The sequence below is a fragment of the Aspergillus wentii genome, assembly GCF_001890725.1.
Source record: "Aspergillus wentii DTO 134E9 unplaced genomic scaffold ASPWEscaffold_4, whole genome shotgun sequence".
Classification (NCBI taxonomy): domain Eukaryota; kingdom Fungi; phylum Ascomycota; class Eurotiomycetes; order Eurotiales; family Aspergillaceae; genus Aspergillus; species Aspergillus wentii.
Genome location: NW_024467835.1, coordinates 2,755,809 through 2,778,669, shown reverse-complemented (window position 1 = coordinate 2,778,669; position 22,861 = coordinate 2,755,809). Strand labels below are relative to the sequence as shown.

At 48.2% G+C, this 22,861-nt stretch overlaps 12 protein-coding genes across 12 annotated transcripts; 4 read left to right on the top strand and 8 right to left on the bottom strand.

Moving 5' to 3' along the window:
• Positions 1–70: 70 nt before the first annotated feature.
• On the bottom strand, positions 71–1,894 carry ASPWEDRAFT_69007 (uncharacterized protein). The gene is made up of 4 exons (XM_040839006.1): positions 1,714–1,894; positions 1,560–1,651; positions 1,262–1,502; positions 71–1,208 (listed from the first exon to the last, which is right to left on the bottom strand). The coding sequence occupies exons 1-4, from the start codon at positions 1,831–1,833 to the stop codon at positions 144–146; spliced, it is 1,518 nt and encodes a 505-aa protein (XP_040689375.1). The 5' UTR covers positions 1,834–1,894; the 3' UTR covers positions 71–143.
• Positions 1,895–2,316: 422 nt separating this feature from the next.
• ASPWEDRAFT_521360 (uncharacterized protein) lies at positions 2,317–2,669 on the bottom strand. Its single transcript, XM_040837711.1, has one exon. The coding sequence runs from the start codon at positions 2,565–2,567 to the stop codon at positions 2,352–2,354; it is 216 nt and encodes a 71-aa protein (XP_040689374.1). The 5' UTR covers positions 2,568–2,669; the 3' UTR covers positions 2,317–2,351.
• Positions 2,670–2,772: 103 nt separating this feature from the next.
• ASPWEDRAFT_172497 (uncharacterized protein) lies at positions 2,773–4,399 on the bottom strand (the record flags this gene model as incomplete). Its single annotated transcript, XM_040830939.1, has 4 exons — positions 2,773–3,422; positions 3,482–3,995; positions 4,067–4,094; positions 4,227–4,399. The coding sequence occupies 4 exons, from the start codon at positions 4,397–4,399 to the stop codon at positions 2,773–2,775; spliced, it is 1,365 nt and encodes a 454-aa protein (XP_040689373.1).
• Positions 4,400–4,656: 257 nt separating this feature from the next.
• ASPWEDRAFT_40928 (uncharacterized protein) lies at positions 4,657–5,643 on the bottom strand. The gene is made up of 4 exons (XM_040835426.1): positions 5,450–5,643; positions 5,342–5,373; positions 5,138–5,219; positions 4,657–5,067 (listed from the first exon to the last, which is right to left on the bottom strand). The coding sequence occupies exons 1-4, from the start codon at positions 5,543–5,545 to the stop codon at positions 5,041–5,043; spliced, it is 237 nt and encodes a 78-aa protein (XP_040689372.1). The 5' UTR covers positions 5,546–5,643; the 3' UTR covers positions 4,657–5,040.
• A 295-nt stretch (positions 5,644–5,938) lies between these two features.
• On the bottom strand, positions 5,939–7,314 carry ASPWEDRAFT_51679 (NUDIX hydrolase; the record flags this gene model as incomplete). The annotated part of the gene is made up of 2 exons (XM_040837636.1): positions 5,939–6,779; positions 6,839–7,314. The coding sequence occupies 2 exons, from the start codon at positions 7,312–7,314 to the stop codon at positions 5,939–5,941; spliced, it is 1,317 nt and encodes a 438-aa protein (XP_040689371.1).
• Positions 7,315–8,016: 702 nt separating this feature from the next.
• Positions 8,017–10,460, top strand: ASPWEDRAFT_110169 (SPX domain protein; the record flags this gene model as incomplete). The annotated part of the gene is made up of 2 exons (XM_040828150.1): positions 8,017–10,278; positions 10,335–10,460. 2 exons carry the CDS (start codon positions 8,017–8,019, stop codon positions 10,458–10,460), a joined length of 2,388 nt encoding a protein of 795 aa, XP_040689370.1.
• Positions 10,461–11,072: 612 nt separating this feature from the next.
• On the bottom strand, positions 11,073–12,076 carry ASPWEDRAFT_111076 (uncharacterized protein; the record flags this gene model as incomplete). The annotated part of the gene is made up of 3 exons (XM_040828221.1): positions 11,073–11,238; positions 11,304–11,816; positions 11,880–12,076. The coding sequence occupies 3 exons, from the start codon at positions 12,074–12,076 to the stop codon at positions 11,073–11,075; spliced, it is 876 nt and encodes a 291-aa protein (XP_040689369.1).
• A 611-nt stretch (positions 12,077–12,687) lies between these two features.
• ASPWEDRAFT_112199 (DsbA family oxidoreductase) lies at positions 12,688–13,425 on the top strand (the record flags this gene model as incomplete). The annotated part of the gene is made up of 2 exons (XM_040828310.1): positions 12,688–12,732; positions 12,778–13,425. The coding sequence occupies 2 exons, from the start codon at positions 12,688–12,690 to the stop codon at positions 13,423–13,425; spliced, it is 693 nt and encodes a 230-aa protein (XP_040689368.1).
• A 621-nt stretch (positions 13,426–14,046) lies between these two features.
• ASPWEDRAFT_51676 (6-phosphofructo-2-kinase PFK26) lies at positions 14,047–16,383 on the bottom strand (the record flags this gene model as incomplete). Its single annotated transcript, XM_040837635.1, has 2 exons — positions 14,047–15,859; positions 16,085–16,383. The coding sequence occupies 2 exons, from the start codon at positions 16,381–16,383 to the stop codon at positions 14,047–14,049; spliced, it is 2,112 nt and encodes a 703-aa protein (XP_040689367.1).
• A 1,490-nt stretch (positions 16,384–17,873) lies between these two features.
• ASPWEDRAFT_520822 (uncharacterized protein) lies at positions 17,874–18,666 on the bottom strand. The gene is made up of 2 exons (XM_040837698.1): positions 18,514–18,666; positions 17,874–18,375 (listed from the first exon to the last, which is right to left on the bottom strand). Exons 1-2 carry the CDS (start codon positions 18,520–18,522, stop codon positions 17,974–17,976), a joined length of 411 nt encoding a protein of 136 aa, XP_040689366.1. The 5' UTR covers positions 18,523–18,666; the 3' UTR covers positions 17,874–17,973.
• A 614-nt stretch (positions 18,667–19,280) lies between these two features.
• On the top strand, positions 19,281–21,023 carry ASPWEDRAFT_109673 (FMN-dependent alpha-hydroxy acid dehydrogenase; the record flags this gene model as incomplete). The annotated part of the gene is made up of 5 exons (XM_040828103.1): positions 19,281–19,308; positions 19,378–19,436; positions 19,514–20,756; positions 20,806–20,879; positions 20,937–21,023. 5 exons carry the CDS (start codon positions 19,281–19,283, stop codon positions 21,021–21,023), a joined length of 1,491 nt encoding a protein of 496 aa, XP_040689365.1.
• A 947-nt stretch (positions 21,024–21,970) lies between these two features.
• ASPWEDRAFT_28308 (SDR family NAD(P)-dependent oxidoreductase) lies at positions 21,971–22,818 on the top strand (the record flags this gene model as incomplete). Its single annotated transcript, XM_040833121.1, has 2 exons — positions 21,971–22,096; positions 22,153–22,818. The coding sequence occupies 2 exons, from the start codon at positions 21,971–21,973 to the stop codon at positions 22,816–22,818; spliced, it is 792 nt and encodes a 263-aa protein (XP_040689364.1).
• Positions 22,819–22,861: the final 43 nt, after the last annotated feature.

The window sequence follows — 22,861 nt, the reverse complement described above, 5'->3', positions numbered from 1 at the left end:
ATGGCCCCTGAGAAAATGTGGCTATTTTAAGAAGGGCTTTTGGATTGATAGCAGATGAAACGCGGTGGTGCTGAGGCATATATCCTGTGTCTGAGTGTGAAATTCTGAACCGCGAAGAATGCCTGACTGCCTCAATAACAGTCTTAGGTTAAAGGATTGTATCTACTACCAGGAATCGGTTCTAACAAACCCCTTGTTAGCTTCTGAGATATCGGCGATGGTCGTTTACGAAGGTTTTCTGGTCGTGTGTCCCTCAAATGCCGACGAATCTGGTGTACGAAATCGGCACAGTGGGCGTTGTCAGCTGCAAGGTTAAAAGAAAATGAGCACAGCTCAGGAAACCTATCATCCAATAGCTTTATTATTTGATCCCGTAAACTGGTGATGCTTTGGACAGATTCCAAAGGCGACGTGGTAATGGATCCCAGTCCAAATTCGGATAAACAAGGGAAATGTGCCTCGGGCTCATCAACAAGATCCATCAGTTCCAGGTCGGCCATAAAATCTAGCTCGTACATGTGAGGGCAATGGCGGGCAAAAGATATCAGTGACTTGGTGGTTAATTTCCCGGAGAATGAAACGCAAAAGACCTCTAGATGCTTCCATTTAGATGTAAGCGTCTCTATCAGTTCATCCGTAATGTTATCAGATCGACAACTGCCACCCAGCTCCAATCTGCGAATTAAAGGGCATCCGGAAGCTAGATTAAGAAGCTCCTCCTTTGAGACGGATGTTATACGTTCACTGTCAAAAGTAATTTCTTCAAGTCGCGTGCAGGAGGATAAGGTGCCTAGTATATGATGTAGACTCAAGGCAGTTTTGATCTGTGTTATTGAGACTCCTTGAAGAAATCGCAATGTAGATAGAAGTAGCCGCAAAGCTTTTTCTTCTGCATTTATTTCCAGGTACCGCAGCACAGGAAAGATATGGTCACTAGGGTATTCATCCTGCACTTGCATGATTATCCGCCAGTCCAGAGGCACATAGTAACCAAGATTCAGCACCTCGAGGTTTGGACGCAGCATTATGTGCTGCATGACCCTTTCGTCAAGTATCGGCTCCCATCCCAGGTTTAACTCTAGGTGCTTGATTGATGTCATGCTTGTGAGAAAATCCAAAAAGTCGTCGGCAGTCAGGGCATCAGATGATTCTTCTTCCTCTATCAAACGATTATCAACAAGCCAAAGTTGAAGCAGAGGAGATTTTATCTATCAAGAGCATGAGCAAACATGGAACTCAGATCCCATACGCTCTGGATTACCTTGACTTGTTCTAGAAACCATCGGGTATAATAGCCACCATAAAGTTCCAAACAGAGAAGACTGGGCGACAGAAACTGAACCATATCTTTCTCATTCATGTTCTCACTCCCAAGATCGACAATGACAGACCGAGCGTTTGCAAAAGCGAACTGCCTCTGCTTCAGCAAAAGAGGAATCGAGAGTAGATTTGATTCATCATATTCAATTTCAAGATCTAAACAACGAATCTTTTTCGTGTACCTGTTGGGACAGCGAAGGTTGGCAAGGAGATGACTCAACTATGGCCGATCAACCTACCAATCTCGTCGTTCTTGGGAGCAATCAGACAGTCTCTGGAGTGGAGTTGATAAAGAGTCGAATGATATGCGGTATCCTCCTCGCCAAATCCACTTAGATGAACATCCATCAGCTTTAGTATGTTTAAACCAAGAAAAGTCAAACCAGAACGTACGTTGGTTGCCTCGTTCGCCCACATGGAGTTGACTTGGGCGGCAGCGACTAAGGTCTTAGAGTCGACATATTGCAGCACGTTTGCGAGGATTTCAGGAACATTCAGAGGCGTTTCATCCATGGTTGATGATGATTGCGTAACTTCACAACGATGGTGAATGTAAAAAGATGTGGATTTGAAGCGGGGAGGTTGAAGGATGATAGATGAATCCCTCTGGTAACTGTACAATCCATAGAGGTAATTCTGACATCAGCATGCACAAGTGGTGCATAACTCCTGTGTTTTCTGAGAATCATAAATCTAATGAGGCGCTGTATGATTGTGCTCATATTACAATGTTGACATATGTGTATATACAGCTACGACATAGAAATGATGGGTTACAGATATCAACATCAGACGGCGTTCCATGCCATAATCTCATTAAACTAACCGCCTTGCATGCAATGAACAACGCCTTGACTTGCAAGCCATGCTTCCTCCCATTATCCCAGCATCATGAGTCCCAGTCCCCATTTCACCATGCTAAATGCCCCAATCCTTGCCCTCCCTTAGGCCAACAATATTAAGTTAGAAGAGAAGAAAACATCAAGTAGAATACAGGAGAATTGTAATAGAGGCCAGGTGAGCAAAAAAGATTAAGAAAAAAAAAGAAAGGGGGAAGATATTAGAAGATCCATAATATGCACGCTCAATAACCATAGGACATGTACAATCCGGAACTTTTTCTGGATGCCATCCAATAAAAAGATATGAAACAAAGAAAAAAGTGCAGATAGTGTGCTTCCACATATTTGCAGTCGCAGCTCGTGTCCCTTGTAAGCATTTCGAGATTCGTTGTATTCGTGAACCATAACACCGCCAACCCAATGAGCTGAACAATGGCAAGAGATGAAGACCAAGACGGCCGGGAAATGAAAAATGACAAGAAAAGGCCAAGAGGCAGTGTCAAGAAGTAGTTCGTTCAAGGCAACGCGAGGCGGAAAGCCTTAAGAGTTCGAAATCGGTCGACATCGACTTTCTGACAACGAACCATCCCCGACCCAAACAGTAGATCCACTACTGGGTTCCTGCAGCGGGGGTTGCAGCGGCTGGAGCACCATTGGGTCCACCACGGCCACGTCCGCCACGTCCGCCCCTGCCACGGCCTCTGAAGTCACCGCGTCCCCGACCACGGAACTCACCTCGTCCGCGTCCACGTCCACCACCGCCGCGTCCACGTCCACTGGGCTGTCTCTGGTGGTGCACCACAGGCTCGAAACCGTCAACACCTTCCTTGCGGACCTGTCCATTCTCGGAAGTCTGAGCTGGAATAGAGTTGTTCTTCAAGTCGGTCTCAACGGCTGCGGGGGTCGCCTGTAGGCCAGTATCCGTCTCAGCTGGGTCGCGGGGCACTTCCACCCAGCCTTCGGCAGTCGCAGAAGACGGGTGAGACGCATCCGCATTGGAGATCCAAGTCGCCTCTGCCACTGGGTTCGCGGCGTCAGATACGAGGGTTTGAGCGGGCGGAGGCACCTGCTCGGACTGGGTGGCCTCAGCAGCAGCTGTGGGCTGTTGGCTCGCAGCAGGGTCGGCAGCTGCTAAGGTGCTATCCTGAAGCTCGGTGTAACCCGCATTGGCCAAAGTAGGGTCCGATGCGGGAGCTGCTTCCGTAGTCACTTCCTCGGAGGTCGGGGCGTACCCTTCAGAGATCTGCTTCACCTTGCCATCTGTAGAAAGCTGTTAGCAACCCAAATATATAATTGTACTGCAGAGGTGGCTTCCTTACAGGTAATATCAAGCGCCTCACCCTCAACGCCGACGATCTTCTCATCCACTCCATCGATAAGCTTCGACATGAAGCCAACAGCTTCCAGGGAGCCACCGTAGACCTGGTATAAAACACCCTCGAAGCCGCGGCTCTCGTTGGAAGTCTCATCACCTGAGCGCCTCATAGCTGCGGCAGCGCAGAGAAACTTGCTCAAAGTGAGCAATCGCTTCTCGAATTCCTTCTTACTAGCCTCAGCAGCCTCAGCAACGGACTTCTCCCGCAAAGCATTCAACTCTTCCTTGTGGGCCTTCTCCAAATCGGTCTTCTGGCTGGCCAGGCGGTCCTCATAATGAGCGGCAAACTCCTTGAAGTGGGAGATCTGCTCCTCAATCTGAGTAACAGCGGCTTGCAGAGAAGGCTTCTTCAGTGCCTGAGCCTTTTGATCGTTGTTGATCTTCTTCTCCGCAACCAACTCATCCAGCGATTTTCCAGGATTCTCAGCGATGATGGCATCAACTTTAACGGTCGCGTTCTGTACAAGAGAAAGTTTTTTGTTAGCTGGAGAACGAGCAGATATCAGCATCCTTGATAATGATGACTTACCAGCTTCTTCAAAGCATTGCGCAAGCTCCTATGAGAACACAAAATCAGCCCCACGTCCAGAGCCCAACTAAATATCAAATAAGAGAAAGGAAAAAAAATCCAGAGCATTCCAATTTGTATGTCTATTTGATTGCCGTGGTTTTTTCTTCTGTTTTCTTACCTCTGGAGTTCCTTGAATTGGGGGTTGTCGAGGTTGTCCAAGCTGTTTGCTGTCACTTGAGCCGCATCTGCCTTTGAGGCATTGGAAGCATTAGAGGAATGCGCCTGCTTTTGCTTCTCTGGGGCGGACTCAGGTTGAGCCTGCGGCTTGCTGGTGACAGGAGCGGCAGCCATGATATGTTGTGATAATGCGAAGGTGGACGAAAAGATGGTTGGATCCTGTTCTCTTAGAGGGGAAAGGAAAGACTTTAACTGGGATACAGTACTGTCTGAATGAGAGGTTAAATAAAGAAGATGGGGGTTGATGGGGGAAAGGAAGAAGAAGGAAAATAGAGAGGAAAGTGTTGAGGAGAACAGAAGTTGAAGATGAGGCAGAGAGCTGGGGAAGAGAAGACAGTCGAAGATGCGGGTGGAACTCTCCCGAACCCCAAGCCCGCTTTGTCGCGTATTGCAGTCGATCAATCCAAACAAAGAACCCAGCCAGGCAGAAACTGCGTCCAAACAGTTGTCGCATTGGGGACTACAGCACTCAATTTCCATGCTAGCTGTCATTTACCAGCAGGGACAGTTTCAAGTATCAAATACTAACTAAATATGTATGTATTTGGAAGCATGATGCTTCGGCTTGGTATCATAAGACTCAAATAACGCCCTCAAACTATTTCCCCCCAACCAAGATAGATGGGACCTAACATCAAACAAGAACAATAATCGCACAGTAACAGTTTCTTCCAGTCAAACGCCCTTGTAGGTCCAGCGCACATCCCACAAACACGGCCAATATACGAATGAAGGCGGAGCGGAGGGTCTTTCGATTAACCCTTGAATTTTCGCAGTGTTCCCTAGAAGCCAAAGAAAGGCATTAGTCAAATCAATGCTAATTTTAAAGTATTGGAGTATAGACCGTCATACCTCAGTGACTTTTCGGACAGAATTCGCAGAGATATTCTTTTCGCCTGCCTTTCGCGAGCGGATTGACGATTCGCGCATTAATCTGCAAAATGATAGGTATCTCGTCAGATATTCTCCGTTCTCTCACTATTGTATCAAACTCGAATGGTCGGCATTGATCGATCCACCAAGACCAAGGTAGCTGGAAGGTGCGTCAAAACTCACTCCTGCATGAAAAGCATATAGTCAAGGAAAATCTATCAACACAAAAAATCACCATAAGTTAACAACCACAATTGGTCAAATTACCACATCGAGAAGGGGATAGCTCACCAGAATATCGGCGTTCTTGCTCACGTTTCGATTCGAGTGGGCTTTGACAATGCGCTTGACTGTTGCGCGAGGGTAGAGTTTCTGGGTAGCCACCATGATTGTCACTGAAGAAGCCAGGGATATCAGAATATCCTAGAAGATACAGGAGGGGAGAGGAAAGATGTTCTGGGCTGCCGAAGGTCTGTTGATCATCGACTGTTATTCCAAGCTTCCGGGGATAAGCTCCCGCCGTCCTGTTTGGAGTAAATTACATGTTTTACACCGCCCGGTATGGATGGATCCATTCTGTATGCCGAGGCGCTTGGCGTATTTGCATTACGTTACATAAACATGGCACTGGTCCGTTGATACCTAGGCGTCTCAGAGTTGATAGATCTAAATAATCTAAATTATATGTAAAAAGACGGTCACAACCTAATGATAGAATATAGGTTGTATTATAAATATTTACCAGATAGAATACGTAATTATCGAACAAATTTATACCACCTATCGACGTCGGAGAAATCTCCAGGCATACACTGCCGCCATCGACCCCAAACCGATTCGCCATGCAAGGAAAATGCATATGGCAACCCGAAGCCGATCATAGTATCCCCGGAGCATGATGCCAACTGCATATGAGCTTCCATCCGGACCTTCGTCCGAAGGCCCATAATATCTGCCAACCCCAAGTCCTCCGATGCCCACCTCGTTGTGATTATGCTTTGAATCCGCTGCCTCCGTAACAGGTAGTGCAGCGGTCTGGCTGTCCACTGCCGTATTGCTGGGTCGCCTTCCCGACTTGACATTGAGCATATTGCGTTTACGCAGTTGGTAGGTCAGGATGCTCACGATCAGTCGCAAATCTGGAGGGGTAAATGTAGGGTATTTCCACAGCTGCACAGCAGTGTGAGGGGGCAGCATATCTAAGAAGTCGGCTAAAATGCCAAGTGTAAGTCCCCAGAGCAGCAGAGGACGATTCTGATCACCCGAGTCTGCTTGATTTCCCAAGCACCACGTTTTACACCGCGATATAAAACCGTGCGATTGGTCATCCCCAGAGACGAATCCCGGGATTGTACTGCAATGTAAACTTTCGGTCGGTTTCAGCCGGATTGCACAGAATTGCATGAATCCCAGGATAGACCGACATGCAAGACGGGTGATGAAGCCTCCTCTTCTCGCGAAGCGCTGAGACATGTCGACATATTCTATTGTGCGGGACGATGACGATAAGAGAGCTCTGAGAGACACCCAATGGGTTGAAGCAACCTCAGTAGGTTGTAAGTTTAGAGTCGGAGAGTCGCTACTGGTCGACAGAAAAATAAAAGGACAAAGGACCATCAATCTTCAAACAAACCGGTTAGTATTTCCATCCTGAAGAGAAAGAATTGGCAGCCATCATACGGTACAGTGCCCCAGCTTGTAGTGACAACTCGCTCTGGCAAGTTTCCTACATAGATAAAGTCGTCCGTCGTCAGATCTAGTCCGATTTCCTCAGACGCCTCCCTAATCGCAGCAGCTTTGTCATCTGCATCCTCGGGGTCTCGCTTTCCTCCAGGAAGAGCGACATGGCCGTTCCAACGGTCCCCCACGCGCGAGGATCGTTTGATAAACAGAGTTTCCGGATCACCATGTTGAACCCATGACTGGGAGAAGAAATTATCCAACCGCTCCTTCGTGGAAGAGGCCTGGTCTCGGGGTGGGAGCGGAGAACTCGGCGAATGACCGTACGTCGGGCGAACTCGAAGGATCAGGGCCACAGAGGCACGTTTCTTGCAAGATGGTGGGTTTGGGACATGAGGATATGGGCGTTGGGAGAGGTCTATCAAGACATTATGCAGGGACTTGGACACTGGCAACTCTGGGTTTAATGACTCCATTCTGAGACAATTCATCAATGACCTCACTGACAACAAGATGTTAATTTTACAGATGGATCAAAGGCAATTGTCGCTAAAAGCAGTAGTATTCAATTTGTACAGAGCAGCTCTGGGGTAATAATGATAGGAAAGACAGTTTGGCGTGGTGTTTGGATTAGAATTCATGGCTTTGCATGCACCGCGGCGCTTTAGAACATCCTGAGCTATACTATATTAGTACTAGGTAGCCTAGCATTAGCGTCTATAACACACCCAATCTGTATATTTTGATACAATACCGTTGTATTATATATATTGTCCGTAATACTGCGACAGTCGAGCTAAAAAGTGGATAGTTACTCCGCTCCGAATATGTATGTCTTCGGCGGCTTCCGATTGGACGATAGCCAGTGAGCTCAGCACGTGCGTCTAACCGACCTCATGATAACATAAGAGGATTGGGCAACGGCAGGGTTCTTAGATAGAGCGTAAATTTAAAAATTAATATTTCTGTCCTGCCCCTCCATCCTAAAAAGTCCTCGGATTATTTCGTGGGAACGATGTTCGTTTTGTTCTCGTTCTCTGTCGTGTGCAATTGAACCCCTTCCTTTGCTCCGCTTTTCCCGCCTACCTTCTACAAACTACCTACAGACCTCTATTAACCTGGACGATCTCATCCACCAATATCATCAAGTCCGGTGAGCCACCATCGATCGAGCAATCATGCGTTTCGGCAAAACTTTACGAAATTCAATCTATTCTCCTTGGAGCGGGAAATATATCGATTATCATAAGCTCAAGGTCCTGCTACGGGAGGACGACGTCACCAAAGATGCTAGCGATTCGGAGGACTCACAATGGACCGATCAGGATGAGGAGGCGTTTGTGCAGGAGCTGCTCAACGTTCAGCTAGACAACGTCAATGCTTTTCAGGTCGAAACCTCTCGACAGCTCCGAGAACGTACCTCGACTTGTGAGGCGAAGTTGCGGTCATTGGCGCCTGCTGAGCAGCAGCAACAGACACCTACAACGGATGATGAAGAGAAGAAGGCTATTGCTTCAGAAGTCCTTCAGGAACTAGATAGTATTACAAAGGAAGTCAGCGAGCTGGAGAAATATAGCCGTATAAACTTCACCGGCTTTCTCAAGGCTGCGAAGAAACATGACCGCAAGCGTGGCACCCGGTACCGTGTCAGGCCACTTCTCCAAGTGCGTCTGTCGCAACTGCCATTCAACTCGGAGGACTACTCGCCTCTGGTACGCCGACTTTCGGTGATGTATTCGTTTGTTCGCGAAATCCTTAGCCGTGGCGTTGTCGAGCCCAAAAATGACGGAGAGCCTCGATTCGGTGAAGATGTATACTCCTCGTTTAAGTTCTGGGTCCATTCCGACAATGTTCTCGAAGTCAAGACTTACATTCTGCGACAACTGCCCGTGCTCATCTATAATCCTGGGACTTCAAAGGAATTGCAGACCCTTCTTGAGGACCCCGCTATCACCTCTCTATATTTTGACAACCCTAAATTCGAACTTTACAATCAGAAGGTAGCCAAGGCTCCCGAGGCTGGATCTCTGCGATTACGTTGGACCGGAAATCTAAAGGACAAGCCCGCAATCTTCTTAGAGAAGAAGGTCGTGACTGATGATGATCGAAGCAGAGAGGTCAAGGTGCAACTCAAACAGAAGCACGTCCAAGAGTTTCTCAAGGGAGAATATCGACTTGACAAACAGGTCCATCGAATGGAAGGCATGGGAAATGGTGAGTCGGAGCAGGCAGAGTCTCTGAAAAAAGACGTGGAAGAGCTCCAGTCATTTATCAAGGAGCACAATTTGCAGCCGATGGTTCGGGCCAACTACACCCGCACTGCATTCCAGATTCCTGGCGATGATCGCATCCGGATTTCCCTTGACACCAATCTCGCATTGATTAGAGAAGACTCGCTTGATCAGGAACGCCCTTGCCGCGACCCAAATGAATGGCATCGCACCGAGCTTGATGAGGCCGGCATGGTGTATCCATTCAACGCCATCAGAACCGGAGAGATCTCCCGCTTCCCTCATGCTTTACTTGAAGTCAAACTCAGGGGAAGTGCGCACAACGCCGAGTGGGTAAATGACCTTATGTTTTCTCACCTGGTTAAAGAGGCTCCTCGCTTTTCCAAATTTGTCCATGGAATCGCGCAACTTTTCGAAGACAATGTCAATTCGTTTCCTTTCTGGCTTGGTGAGCTCGACAGTGACATTCGGCGGGATCCTGAGACTGCATTCCACGAGGAGCAAGAAAGATTGGCCAAGCGAGCAGAAGATGACATTGCAGTTGGAAGCTTCCTGGGCGGAAAAGGTAGCCCAAGTAGAAAGCCCCTGGCAGAATCTCGAATCGCCAGGTACTCCGATGTAGGCTCTCCGTCACGGGTGCGGAGAGCCTCCCACGTCGTACAACAACGGCCTCCTCGATTGTCGGTTACCGGCCCTGAGCCTGAACCCCAGCCCCAGCCCCAGCCCCAGGAGGAAGCCGAATTGCCTGCCGAGCAAGAGCAAACGCCGGCCATGTCTCGTCTAGGAGCTCTTTTCCCATCATTTTCCACCTCAAAGCGCAGTCGCACACACCGTGGGGCGATGGTGTTACCGCCGGGTGTGCGAGACCCGGGAACATGGATCAAGGACTCTGGCCCTGTGCGTGTTGAAAGCAAGGTATGGCTCGCCAACCAGCGAACCTTGATCAAATGGATGCATGTCACTGTTCTGCTCTCGTCTCTGTCCCTGGCTCTCTATAATGCAGCGGGGAAGCACAACGGCATAGCTCGTGCCCTTTCCGTCGTCTACACTTTCTTTGCCGTCTTTTCTGCTGGATGGGGATGGTACATGTATGAGAAGCGGGCCAACCTTATCCGACAGAGAAGCGGGCGTGATCTCGACAACATGTTCGGACCCATGGTCGTGTGCATTGGTTTGGCTGTAGCTCTCGTGCTGAACTTTGCATTTAAAGTGAGTACTAGGAATTTTGAACCGATTTCTATTGGCAGCTAGCTAACTCCATCCAGTACTCTTCTACTCTTGAAAAGATCCGCCAGAATCACCCCTACCCATATTCATCTGACAGCTCCATCTATTCGGCTGCGCCTGTTGAGAACCAAACCTCGTGGCAGTTGGTGAAACAGGCTCCATAAGATTTTCAATGAACCAACTGCAATGATGACAATCTTGCAAGAAAGAAAAATAATGAAAGCCTAAATTACGAGTAGCTTTTCTCATTCATTTCCTGGATTTTCCCAAACATACTTCAAGGCGTTCGCGGGCTTTTACCTGCTGACTTTTTTTGGCTGACAATACCCAACCAGCACCTACTCTCATTATGATGGATGTATGATGCTTTGGTGCATACTTGTGTTTATGTTTCTATTTCCGTCTAACAGTGTAACGTATCAATCATTGTTGCTGTGCCTTTGCAAGGGAAAAGATGTGTCGAAATTTCCAAGCTGAGAATGTCTCATACGCATTGCAGACCATGAGTGGTAATCAAGTTCTTGAAATATCCCACAAAACTACGCTGTGCAACCTGGAAACCATAACATAAATCTAAACTGCATGTAGATCTTTCCTAGCTGTGGTATTTTGGAGTAACGGCGTGCGCTCAGGATCTGTACCCATTTCATCTGAGGGTTGCGATGGGTTTTCAGAGACGATTCTGGCAATATAGCCATCAAAACTAGTTCTGTGGAGGTATCAGATGGTGTTTGATGGAGCGAGTGAACAAGAGAATCACAGTATATACGGTCAGCTTACCTATCAAAAAATCCGCAAAATAGCCATAGATACCCAGTCCCTAGAAAAGCAATGATCCATTCGAGGATACCAGCAGTCCGGTACGAGCGGTCCTCTTCAAGGGCGATGAAAGCCGCACCAAGGAATACCTCCAAGAGGATCAGGCCTGTTGATAACGAGGCACTAATTGAAGAATCAATACAGCTGTACTGTACTTTGAATGGAATAAAGGGAAAATGATGACTTACAAGACTCTTACTCTTAAACTCCTATTCCCCCAATTGTGTTGCCAACGTCCCCCGTTATACAGAAAGTACACAAACCCGACGACCTCGTTTGCATACACTATTGCAGTGCCTGCTGCCTGTAAAGCCAGTCCGGCAAAACAGATTCGAAGAAAGAATTTGTGGGCGTGATGATACCGAAATGTATCCATGATAGCCAGTAAGATGAGAGCTGTGCTGGCCACGCCTGCAGCAAATATGGATAAGAGGGAGATCACCCGAAGGGTTTTGGCGATGTTATCATCCTCTTCATCGATGTCATCATCATCATTGCTGTTGTTAGTTTCGTTTATACCATTATCATTATTGTCAATCATATCGTCTTCGTTATACCCAGGACATCTAACCAAAGCGAACCCAGGCTCATAGCGGACAACATGGACCGCAGCTACGGTGATGACAAAACAGACGGCGGTTATGGACGTTCCAATAAGAAAGAGTGGCTTTAGTTGGAAGGATGCGATGTCTGAGATGAATCTGTGATCAGACTGTATTAATGACGCCGTATTTTCTGCTATATTCGAGAGAAGCAGTACTCACGCAACATCGGGGTTACTCTGTCCTGGATATTGAGGCGTCCCATGGGCGATCCATGTTAGAATCAGTCCTGCCAGAGTCACAAACCATGCTGCACCAGCTAAAGAGGGGAAGAGAGGAAGCCTCGATGGTGGGATATTGAGAATGACGGCATGGAGAGGAGGCCAGAGAGAATCATAAAAACGAAGCAGAGATATCATCTGGGGGTAGAATGCATAGAATGCAATATGGAAAATGGGGTGCCATCAAGAAATATGAGAGACAAATATCTAAGGGCGAAGAGAAAACAAGGCAATTATCGAGTAGGTCACCTGATGATGTCGGTAAGGTGCTTAACGTGACGACATAAAATGCAGTTAAAAACATTCACTTCAATGCGGATGGGATATCAAATCCTTTCAATTGACTTGCTGAATTAACCCTCATAATAAAAAAAAGCCTTCAATATCGCCATTGGGGTGAACCACAGATTCAACGTGGAAAATCCTTGGTTTCCCTCAGATTTCCAATTTGGGTGCCAGAGGGGCACATGATGTCATGGCGATGATCACCGTGATGGTGTCGACATCAGCATCAGTTTTTCTTTCTTCATCACCCCAGATTCTCCGGATATCTCATGAAACTATGAGAGCAAATGAAACGATTGAATTGGGATTTTCGATTTGATTCTGCTACAACTACGCTGACAAATCAACCTCTGCAATCACGTAATGAACTCAGGACTTTAAGATCAGCAGTGACATCCAGTCCCCTTCTCTCATCTATCATCTTCTCACAGAATACAAGTGGCTTGTCTAAGGCAATATTCACCATGACCAATTTTACCATCCAGATCATCTCCGACACAATCTGTCCGGTAAGGATACCCCCATCTCTCTATACTACCAATCTAACAGATCAGTGGTGCTACGTTGGCTACCGTCGGCTTTCCCGTGCCATCACAGCCTACAAAGCTGCCAATCCCGCCGATACCTTCACCCTCTCCTGGCACGCCTTCTACCTGAACCCCGCAGCATCCGCCTTCCCAGGAATTGAGAAGCAGGAGTATTACGCGCGCAAGTTCGGCCCGGAGCGCACGGCTGCTATCTTCTCGCGACTAGCTTACGTTGGGGAGGGAGAAGGCATTGCCTTCAAGTTTGGCGGGAGATCGGGCGAAACGAGAGACTCACATCGGCTGCTGTGGTATGCGGGGCAGAAGGAGAGGGAGGAGGGTGCTTCGAGGACACCCATTGAAACGGGCGGAGTGGGTGGTATACAGACAAGGGTCGTCGAGAAATTGTTCCAGGCCTACTTTGAGGAGGAAAAAAATATCACTGATCCCAAAGTGTTGTTAGAGGCAGCAGTGGCGGGAGGTTTGGAGCGTGGAGAGGTAGAGAAGCTGCTCGAGTCTGAAATCGGCCAGGAGGTCGATGAGGAGGCAGAGCGTGCTCGACGAAGGACGGTGACAGGAGTGCCTCACTTCACGATACAAGGCCAGTATGTCATTGGAGGAGCGGAGGCACCAGAGGTCTTCCTGGAGGTCTTTGAGAAGGTGAAGCAGAATAACTAGAGCATTTGAATTGGCAGTAACCCATTCATTCGGGATCAATGAAAATAATAATCACGTGTCTTTTTATTCTTCTCGTCACAATCTATTGAGACTTGACAGATACAAATGTACGAATAACAGAAGAACAATAGGTACACACCACAGTAATCAAGACAAATTTTTCTTCCCCACAGCAGAAGTTTTGGTTGTCTGTTTCAATGAAAAAAGGATCCATGACCCAACTTAGCAATGTCACCAAACGCCTGTACCATGCGAACACAAGCAACGAAAATAGAAATAGAAGGACTTCTGTCGACCAACAATTGAAGGTATCATGCAAGCCAATTGTAAATACAAGCCGCAACAGGTAGACGAGAAGCCTCATGGTAGTAATTAATACATGAGTAAGAATAAAACGGCACAGCACAGCCATACAAGGATACCTCAAAAATATGCAAAGTCGTAAAAATAGGCGGAAATAACAGTTGATCAGAGAATGTCCATAAAGTAAATTATGATCATTCACATGCTGCAAGAATCAAGTCGTCGAGGAAGGAGGGTAAAAAGTCATAATCAAGTCGTAATCAAGCAAGCACAAGCGGTTGTGAACTTTTCCTCAACAGGAATACTTCAAGTATGCACCTAATAGGTCGCCTGGCGCATTTCATAATCGGGAATATAGTCGAACCAGTCGCTGGTCGGGTTGTAGCGGTAGGCTTTGAATTCAACACCATAAGGTTTGGGCTCAAGCATGTACAACATTCCCAGTGGAACATCCAAATCAGCGACCTCGTCTCGCTTCAGACCCCGGAAGTATGCCAACAGCACACGCGCGACTGATCGGTGACTGACCAGGAGGACATGGTCAGTCATCCGCTCAACCTCAATGATCACGGCTCGAAGACGGTTGATGATGTCAAGGTACCCTTCACCTCCAGGGCCAGGATAGCGGTAGAACAACTTATTCTTCTTGCGGATAGAGTATTCCTCTGGGTACTGCTGGCGGATCTCGTCATAAGTCATACCCTCCATTTTTCCTGCGTGTAGCTCATCCAGCATCTTCATTTGCTTCACATCGTACTCGTCTTCATTAAACTGCTCGACGGTCTGCACGGAGCGTTGCATCATCGAGGACCAAACACAGAAATTGCGGGGGCGGTCCCTGGGAACGTACGATGGGTTCGGAGGGGTGCTGTCACCGGGACGGGGTGGGAAGTGTCGCAAAAGATCCTTTTGTCTCTGGTACAACTCCCACTGGCGACGTTGGTGATCGATAAACCGATTAAGAGCCTTACCATATCGGCGGCCATTCTCGCTCAGTTCCGAATCGCCTCCGATGCGGCCGAGTTGGTTATCCTTGCTCTCGCCGTGTCTCGTGATCCAGATTTGGCGTGGCGAGAGGTTGAAGTTAAGGAGATAGTAGACGACCTGCGAAGATAGGAATCCGTTTGTTTGGTGTGAAACCATCTTACGCCCCACGTCAATCATTTGAATGTATGCCATGCCATTTCTTTCCTCATACTCGCCAAGTGGCACGTAGGACTTTTCGTAAAGAGACACTCGCTTCTTGAAATCTTCCAGCGCCGTGACAGGATCTTGGCCCTTGTAATCGGGACCAGAGAGCTTCAAGCGCATGTTGGCTTCCAGTAGATCTTGATCCACACAGCTGCTCTCAAGGAACAAGATTCCCAGCTCTGGTCCAGCACGCTTGCGGATGTGGTCGACAATGGACTTCCGACGTTCCATCGTACTATTGGTCGCATCCAGGATGCCCACACTGCCGCCCTCGTCGAGAATATAATCCAAGAGTTCGTCAAGGGTGTCCAAAGCCACCTGTTCTCTCATCTTTACAGCACGCTGGTTTTGGGGATCGAAGAAGTTTGCGGTCTGGTCCATGGGCTCCGGAGACGCCTCGCGAATGGCTTCTTCATCCTGAGGACCGGCATCAATAGAAGGCACAACGGTGCTTCCATTCTGCAGACCTGATGGAGGCTCTTCTTCCTTTCCATTGACCAGAATCTTGGCGGGCACAACCGGCGGTGGAAGGGACGAGTCTGTCTCGGGAGGCGAAATGTTGTCAGCAGGCGGGTTCATGGTGCCAACGCTGACGCTCAGGCGCCGCACAGAGTCAACAAGGTCGTTATGGACCGAGCTAGTTCTCTTATCCTGAGGGAACTTGGCCGGGGACGGAGATTTGCCCGCTGCCACGCGACGGCGCTCTCCAACATTGAAGATATGTGTATCATGCTGCAACCAATTGAGGTATCGGGACAGCTTCTTGGTCACGTAACTCTTACCCCGAGCGGGGAGACCGACCATGACAATGACCAACTTGGAACCGACATCCCGCTGGGAGATACGGCCATCGGGAGAGACCTTGGACTTGGTGAGACCGGGGATGTCGAGAGTAGTTGCACGAACCCGACTGGGAGTGGCTGGCTGAGTACTGGCCGAACTATGGAGATGTCAGAAAGGAACTGGCCAATAAACCGCAAAACATAGCAAATTAAGAATAAGAATAAGATTAATCCGGGGTAGGACTTAACCCGAGACGAAAACCGCCGATCGAGTCGATCAACCCCAGAGAAATGCAGGAATCTAGATCTCGACAGGAGTCATAGGACCCAGGTTTCGGGTGAAATAGGAGAAACAGAAGCATAAGAGACGGTGATGGACATACATCTGTGGAGACGGCGGTGCGGTAGAAATCGGAGTGTCTGTTAGGGCAAACCCGACACCATCCTTGGACACCTGCGATCCCTTGTGGGCATCGGAATGCAGGTCGTTCCCTAGCGCTCTTCCGACAACAGTCTTTGGGGGAGGCTTAAGGCTGGCATCTTTCCCGGGATTATCATTATGTTTATTATTCACCCCATTGGAAGTGACGCCGTTGCTGGCGTTGGCCGAGGCGCGCGAGGACTCGGGGGTCGACGCACACGTCATGATGGCCGACCGTGCGATATCAGAATGCTGAGCCATCCCCGCCAAACACCAGCAGGGATGCAGCCAGAAGGAAAGAGATTGATAGGATAGAAATATGTGCCGGTGGGCGATAATCCTCGCAGGATATCAGAGACCGTTTTGTTTTTGTTTTTTTTTTTTTGAAAAATGGGATTATAATTCCGTCTCTTCTTTTTCTGCCTGTCCCAGAAGAGGTGAGGGGAAGGAAAAAAGGGAGGCGAAAGTGGGCAGAAGCAGAGGCGGATGAGTCAAGCACGGTAATAAAACGTCACTTTTTCACAGTTGGGGATTCGGATTCCACACCACAACAATATCTTAAAACAGGATTGAAGTAGTAGCTGGAGGCAAGAGACGATGCTGAGAAGGTATAGAACAAATATTTCGTTTGTTCTCTTTCTCTCTCTCTTCTTGATCCTTTTTTTTTTTTTGGCAGTCTGGGACTGGTACAGTAATTTACACCTGCCCAATGCACGTGGGGAATTCAACAACCTCCTTTGGCTTGCAGCTCAACCAGTTGGATGAAGAAAGTCAAGCTGTCGAAGAGAAGACGTTGATGATGCAGAATATAAAGAGGAAAAAAGTGGTGGTATTCAGGGTCTCCGTTGGATTCTTGTTATAACTTGATGGTGGATCTAGGAGGGGTGATCAATGATGTCAAAACGAGCCCACCGTCGAGAACAGACAGGGGATTCCGACATCCACCACGGATGAGGCCGGCGGTTTATAAGTTCGTATCCATCGAACGGACGGTGGTGCTCCGTTCAGGCCAGGCGTTGTTTAGTTGAAAGGATCATCCTGGGTGGTGGTTTTTTTTGTCTCTGATGGATTCAACATCGTCAAAGCTTAGCTTGGGTCCTCAATGGAGACACGAAAGATGATCCAGAATGCTTGGCTCAGGTAAGGGTGTGTATGTACATAGGGTTCAGATCTATGATAGTACCTACGGAGTACATCGAATGAAACTATGGAATACAGCCATGTGTTCTACGACTGCTGGATGGAAATGCATCTCAACAAGCCACCCCCGCCAAGCGTTTCACTACCAGCTTATATCACAGACTATTGCAGGTCTATCAATAATGTCTTTGGGCTACCCCATTGCTCCACGCTGCCCCTTGCTGCTTATCCTGACTGCGACCAATGCCTTGCGTCCCGCTGATCAGTCGTGCTGAAAATTTGGGTTGTCAGCCTCAACAAAGCAAATGAGATCGTGTACAAATAGTCGTGCGGGATGTCGCACAGATGGTGCCAACATGTGTCCCGTGCACCAGTGGTACAGCCTCTTCCCGCTGAAAGGTAGTCTGTACAACCTATCCGTTGGGAGCAGCTTGGCGCTGTTGGCATCGCTGCTCCAGCATCGAACGCCGGCCTTCCACTATTTCCGCAGGCACCCGGTGTCACCTTTCCCCCGCCCCGACTCTTTTTATCATATATGGCTGCTGAAGGAGGAAAAGAGGGATGGAACTGGTCACCTTCTGCGGAATCCTTGGCACTTGGCAGTTACGCAGGGAGACAGCAGGACGTCCCGAATATTCCAGGCATCTCTTCGTACTGCCCGAAGATAAGCTGTACCCCGCCGTGTTCATCTTCTGTTCGCATGGCTGGGATCTAGTGTGACAGTCTCCAAGTCAACCCGATCAGAGTCGCGTAGGCGGCAACACTCAGGGCTGTCAAAACCAATACGGCATTTCCACTTGTTCGGAACTTGTGACGATGGACACCATCCTCTCCCACCTCGGAGAAAAATTGTCGATTGCCTTGTTGACGGCGGAAGAGACCGATTATGAGCACACCTGTGCCGTAGATGGCGAACAGGGCGCCTGTACTGTAGAACTCGGTGGTGAAGATTCGGAGCACGACGAGAGCAAAGGAAAACTGCGAGAGCGCCGTTCGGACATAGGCACCTTCAAAGGTGCGCTGTGCGGCTCGTACTTCAACAATTTCATCTGTAGTCAGTGCCACCGTTCGGGCACGGTGCATGCGAAGACGATATCGATCAGCCGCACGACGCTGAGGTCAGTTAGAGCGATTATTGCTATGAGGAGAGCAGCAGTACATAGTACATGAGGTAGCATTATTAATAGAGACATGACGAGAGAAAGGAACAAAAGAACGAGCTGGCTATTGCTCCAAAATCACCCAACGCACCTCGAACATGGCGATGTGTCGCGTAGATTGACAATCCAACTACTCTAGGTAACACGCGCGGTACGACGGTTGGAGAAACAGTTGAGTTTGATGGTATATGGACGGTAGATTAAAAGACTTTCAATAACCTTCCGTGGTCAGTGAATCTGGATCTGGCTGAGTATGATGGAAGTTGACTTCCGAGAGAGCAAGAGAGGCATTTGGAGGAGAGAAAAGAATACGCATTGACGTCGGGGATCACGACTGGCGCTCACGTGAAGTTCTGCGGTCGGAAGATACTCTATCACGGTGATATTGATGCAGAGAATAGATATAATTCAGATACGATTGAATCTCTCTGCTTCTACAGGGCATCCTCTAATAATATCTCGTCCCCAGATTTCCCCTTCCTCTTCTCTCTTCCTCTTCTCTTTCTCTCGCCCTGAGATCGTCCGAACGTCAGAGGGGAATCATTTCTCCACCAATCACCTCGTGGCTTTCTCAAATCTCCCGCCCAAGAGCGATCGTCGGCTTTCGAAATTACTCGACCGAGCAGTCAGCAAGGCGTTCAATCGCCGCCGTCATGGCCGTTTTCCCCACAGTTAGTCTGGATGTTGGAGAAGCAGAAGGGCTCTGTCGGTCGGGTTCCTGGTTCTCATTCCGAAGCTCACCTTCTCTTCCTTCTTATCCCCTGATAGTTCCTTTGTCTCTTCTTTTGCCTTGTTTCTCTATCTCCCGTTCATTGTTTTCTTCATCAATCGCTCCAGTCTTATCTCCGCACCGTGAAGATGGGGAAAGTGTTCGATGCGGCAGAAGGTAACTCTTCCCCCTCATCTTTCTAATCCATCCCTTTCGTCAATCAGGTAGCTAATGAACATGGTATAGTCGCAAGCCATAAAACCAGAGAAAGCTGCTGGGTACTTCTATATGGAAAAGTGTACGATGTAAGATTGCCCGGTTACGTCTTGTTCTTATCTTGCCTCCCCGCATGACTGAAGCATGACTCCAATTTATCCAATAGGTTACCGATTTTCTCTCAGAGCACCCTGGTGGTGCCAAAATTATCCTCAAGCTAGCAGGAAAGGATGCCACTGAGGAATATGACCCCGTTCACCCTCCGGGTACGTTGGAAGAGAATCTCAAGCCGGAAGCATGCCTAGGGACCGTCAACCCAGACACGTTACCCAAAGAAGAGGAACCTTCTCCATCGGCAGAGGAGAAGGAGGGACCACCTCCGATGGAGTCGCTCCTCAACATGGAAGATATCGAACAAGTGGCCACCAAGAATATCAGCAAGAAAGCGTGGGCCTATTACTACTCAGCGTCCGATGACAAGTTTTCAAAACATTTCAACAGTGAGGTCTATCGGTCCATAATCCTGCGTCCGAGGGTGTTCGTCGATTGTACAACATGTGACTTGGATACTACAATTCTGGGGAATAAATTAGGAATGCCCATTTTCGTTTCCCCAGCTGCCATGGCTCGTCTGGGCCATCCATCGGGTGAGGCTGGTATCGCGGAAGCTTGTCGCAGTTTTGGGGCTATGCAGGTCATCTCCAACAATGCGTCCATGACACCAGAGCAAATCGTCCAAGATGCTGCCCCGGGCCAGACGTTTGGGTGGCAACTGTATGTCCAAATCGATCGCAAGAAGAGCGAGGCCATGTTGGCCCGTATCAACAAGCTCAAAGCGATCAAGTTTATCGTCCTCACTCTCGATGCCCCAGTCCCTGGAAAGAGAGAGGATGACGAACGGGGCAGCGACGTGGGCCCGTCCAACCCAGTTCCAAGTGCAGCAAAGGCAGCAGATCGGGCTGCCAACGACACGCCCGATGTCAGTCAGGCATCTGGCGGTGTTGGAAAGCAACTCTTTGCAGGCACCGATCCTTCACTGACCTGGAAAGATACCCTGCCATGGCTGACCAAGCATACGAATCTGCCAATTGTCCTCAAGGGTTTGCAAACCCACGAGGATGCGTACATTGCATCTCTTCACACACCACAGGTCAAGGGTATTATCCTCTCCAACCATGGCGGACGTGCCCTCGACACGGCCCCTCCAGCAGTTCACACATTGATGGAAATTCGAAAGTACTGCCCTGAAGTCTTTGACAAGATTGATGTCTGGGTTGACGGCGGTATCCGACGTGGTACGGATGTGGTGAAGGCTCTCTGCCTCGGTGCTAAGGCTGTAGGAATTGGACGTCCTGCACTCTGGGGTCTGGGTGCTGGTGGTGTTGATGGTGTAAAACGCACACTACAGAGTATGGTTTTTCCTCGGCTTTGGAGGACATGATCGCTGACAATCTTTAGTTTTGGCCGATGAAACCAAGACTTGCATGCGCTTACTCGGTGTCGAGAAGGTTGAAGATTTAGGACTTCAGCACGTATGCTTGACCTTTTTTGTTCTTTTTTATTAAATAACTTTACTAACGTATGGATAGATCAACACTCGTCTTGTTGAACAGCAAATATACGACGGTCCCTCGGGCCTTGGTCCTCTTCGCAACATTTTCCGAGCAAAACTATAGACAACACTGATATATGGTTTGGTTTAATTTTGGTTGTTTTCTCTTGAGTTTCCACATATATTCAGCGAACTTGTATATTTGAAAATGAATGTTCTCGATTTCAGACTATTTATATTTTGGATGTCCCACTACACTGATGGCCTGATTTTCTTCAGGGGAATAAGCGTGAAGGGTAACACCGCATTCTGTCATCAGAAAGGTAACAAGCAGAGTGGCATAAATGAATTCAGGCAGATCGAACCTTTATCTCCTGGAAGCAGTACGGTGAGAAAGTCCTGATACCAAAGAGCGGTGATGGAATGATGTATCTCAACGGCTGCCAATGTGGAAGTCAATGACCAAAATTCGATTGGAGCCTCTAGATCATGGCTCTAGTACGCCCGGAAATGCATAAATATCTTAATAAAACTTAATACAGCTCGGTTAGGTCGAATGTCAGCCACGCCACAGCACCTAATTCGTGGGCCTTGCAGCAATTATGAAGCTGAACAGATTTATCCCCATGGCCAGTTGGACATAACATGCACAATTCAGGGGGGTCGTGTCAATGACAGCTCTATCAGTTTTGTTCTAGTTTCTACAGCTCCAATGGCACTAACGCGAAGACACATATCCAAGCTTTACAGGCCAAATTTTATCTCTCGAACTCGAGAAAAAGAAAAAAAAAAAAATGTGAAAGAACATGCAGGCTTATGACAACTCGAAAGAAGATGCAAATTGCTCCACTGATTAAAAATGGAACTCTTCAAGTGATCAATCAGATCTAATTTGAGATATATCAGAGGAAAAACATGTGGCTCAGAATCTTCAGAATCTATTCTGATGATAAATGGCCCTCCCAATCCCTGGTCAATTCTTTTGAGTTCAGCTATTCAATTGATCAATTCTTATTGTTGCCATCAAAGCACTACCCTTATCGACTCCCAAATAACTCGAAAAAAACAATCATGGGTATTCCATCACACCTGCCAGACACTCGTGCCAATCTTTTTGGCAAAACTGCCATTGTTACTGGCGGTTCTCGTGGTATTGGGGCTGGGATCGCACTGGAACTTGCGAATCGAGGCGCAAAGGTAAGGCTTGCTATAATGTCAGCAGAGTTCCTCGTCTAAAGCAGATTCCAATCCAGGTTGTTATCATATACACATCGTCCAAGAGCGAAGATACTGCCAATTCGTTGATAAAACGCATAAATACCCTTGGAAATGGCGCAGCAGCAATGAAAATCAAAGCTGACCTCTGCGAGGCATCTGCTCCAAGACATATCGTCCAGGAGGCTCTTCCATTCGTCAATGGCAAGATCGACATCGTGGTGAACAACGCGGGCGTTAATTGTATGAAGTCGATTACGGAAATCACGCCAGAAGTCTATGCTTCGGTTTTCGACTTGCATGTGCGCGCTCCGATTCTCATGATGACAGAGGTGCTTCCATATCTAAGATCACCCGGGCGAATCGTCAATATGAGCTCTATAGCTGGACGGGGTATTTTTCAAGAGCTATCATTGTACTGTTCGTCCAAAGCAGCATTGGAAGGGTTAACACGGGCTTGGGCCACGGAACTGGGGCCGAAAGGCCATACCGTCAACGCAGTCAGTCCGGGTCTCATCCAGACGGATATGTTGAGCGGTCTCGCCGAAGATTATTTTGATGCAGCCAAGGCTCAAACACCGATGGGGAACCGTATTGGCACAGTGGATGATGTCGCTCAGATAGTCGCGTGGCTGGCAAGTGAGGAAAGCAGATGGGTGACAGGACAGGTTCTCAGTGCCAGTGGTGGATGTGCAATGTATTAGATGTTATTTTCTTTTTCTTCACGCGAGTGTATTTAATAATTAT

Excerpts from the sequence above, each read along its gene's own strand:
- ASPWEDRAFT_69007 (XM_040839006.1), bottom strand. The coding sequence starts at position 1,833 with ATGGATGAAACGCCTCTGAATGTTCCTGAAATCCTCGCAAACGTGCTG. Across the intron at positions 1,503-1,559 it reads TCCCAAGAACGACGAGATTG|GTACACGAAAAAGATTCGTT; the intron begins GTAGGTTGATCG and ends CTGTCCCAACAG. Across the intron at positions 1,209-1,261 it reads GGTTTCTAGAACAAGTCAAG|ATAAAATCTCCTCTGCTTCA; the intron begins GTAATCCAGAGC and ends TGCTCTTGATAG.
- ASPWEDRAFT_40928 (XM_040835426.1), bottom strand. The coding sequence starts at position 5,545 with ATGGTGGCTACCCAGAAACTCTACCCTCGCGCAACAGTCAAGCGCATT. Across the intron at positions 5,374-5,449 it reads GCAAGAACGCCGATATTCTG|ATTTTCCTTGACTATATGCT; the intron begins GTGAGCTATCCC and ends TTGTGTTGATAG. Across the intron at positions 5,220-5,341 it reads TATATGCTTTTCATGCAGGA|ATTAATGCGCGAATCGTCAA; the intron begins GTGAGTTTTGAC and ends ATCATTTTGCAG.
- ASPWEDRAFT_521360 (XM_040837711.1), bottom strand. The coding sequence starts at position 2,567 with ATGGTTCACGAATACAACGAATCTCGAAATGCTTACAAGGGACACGAG.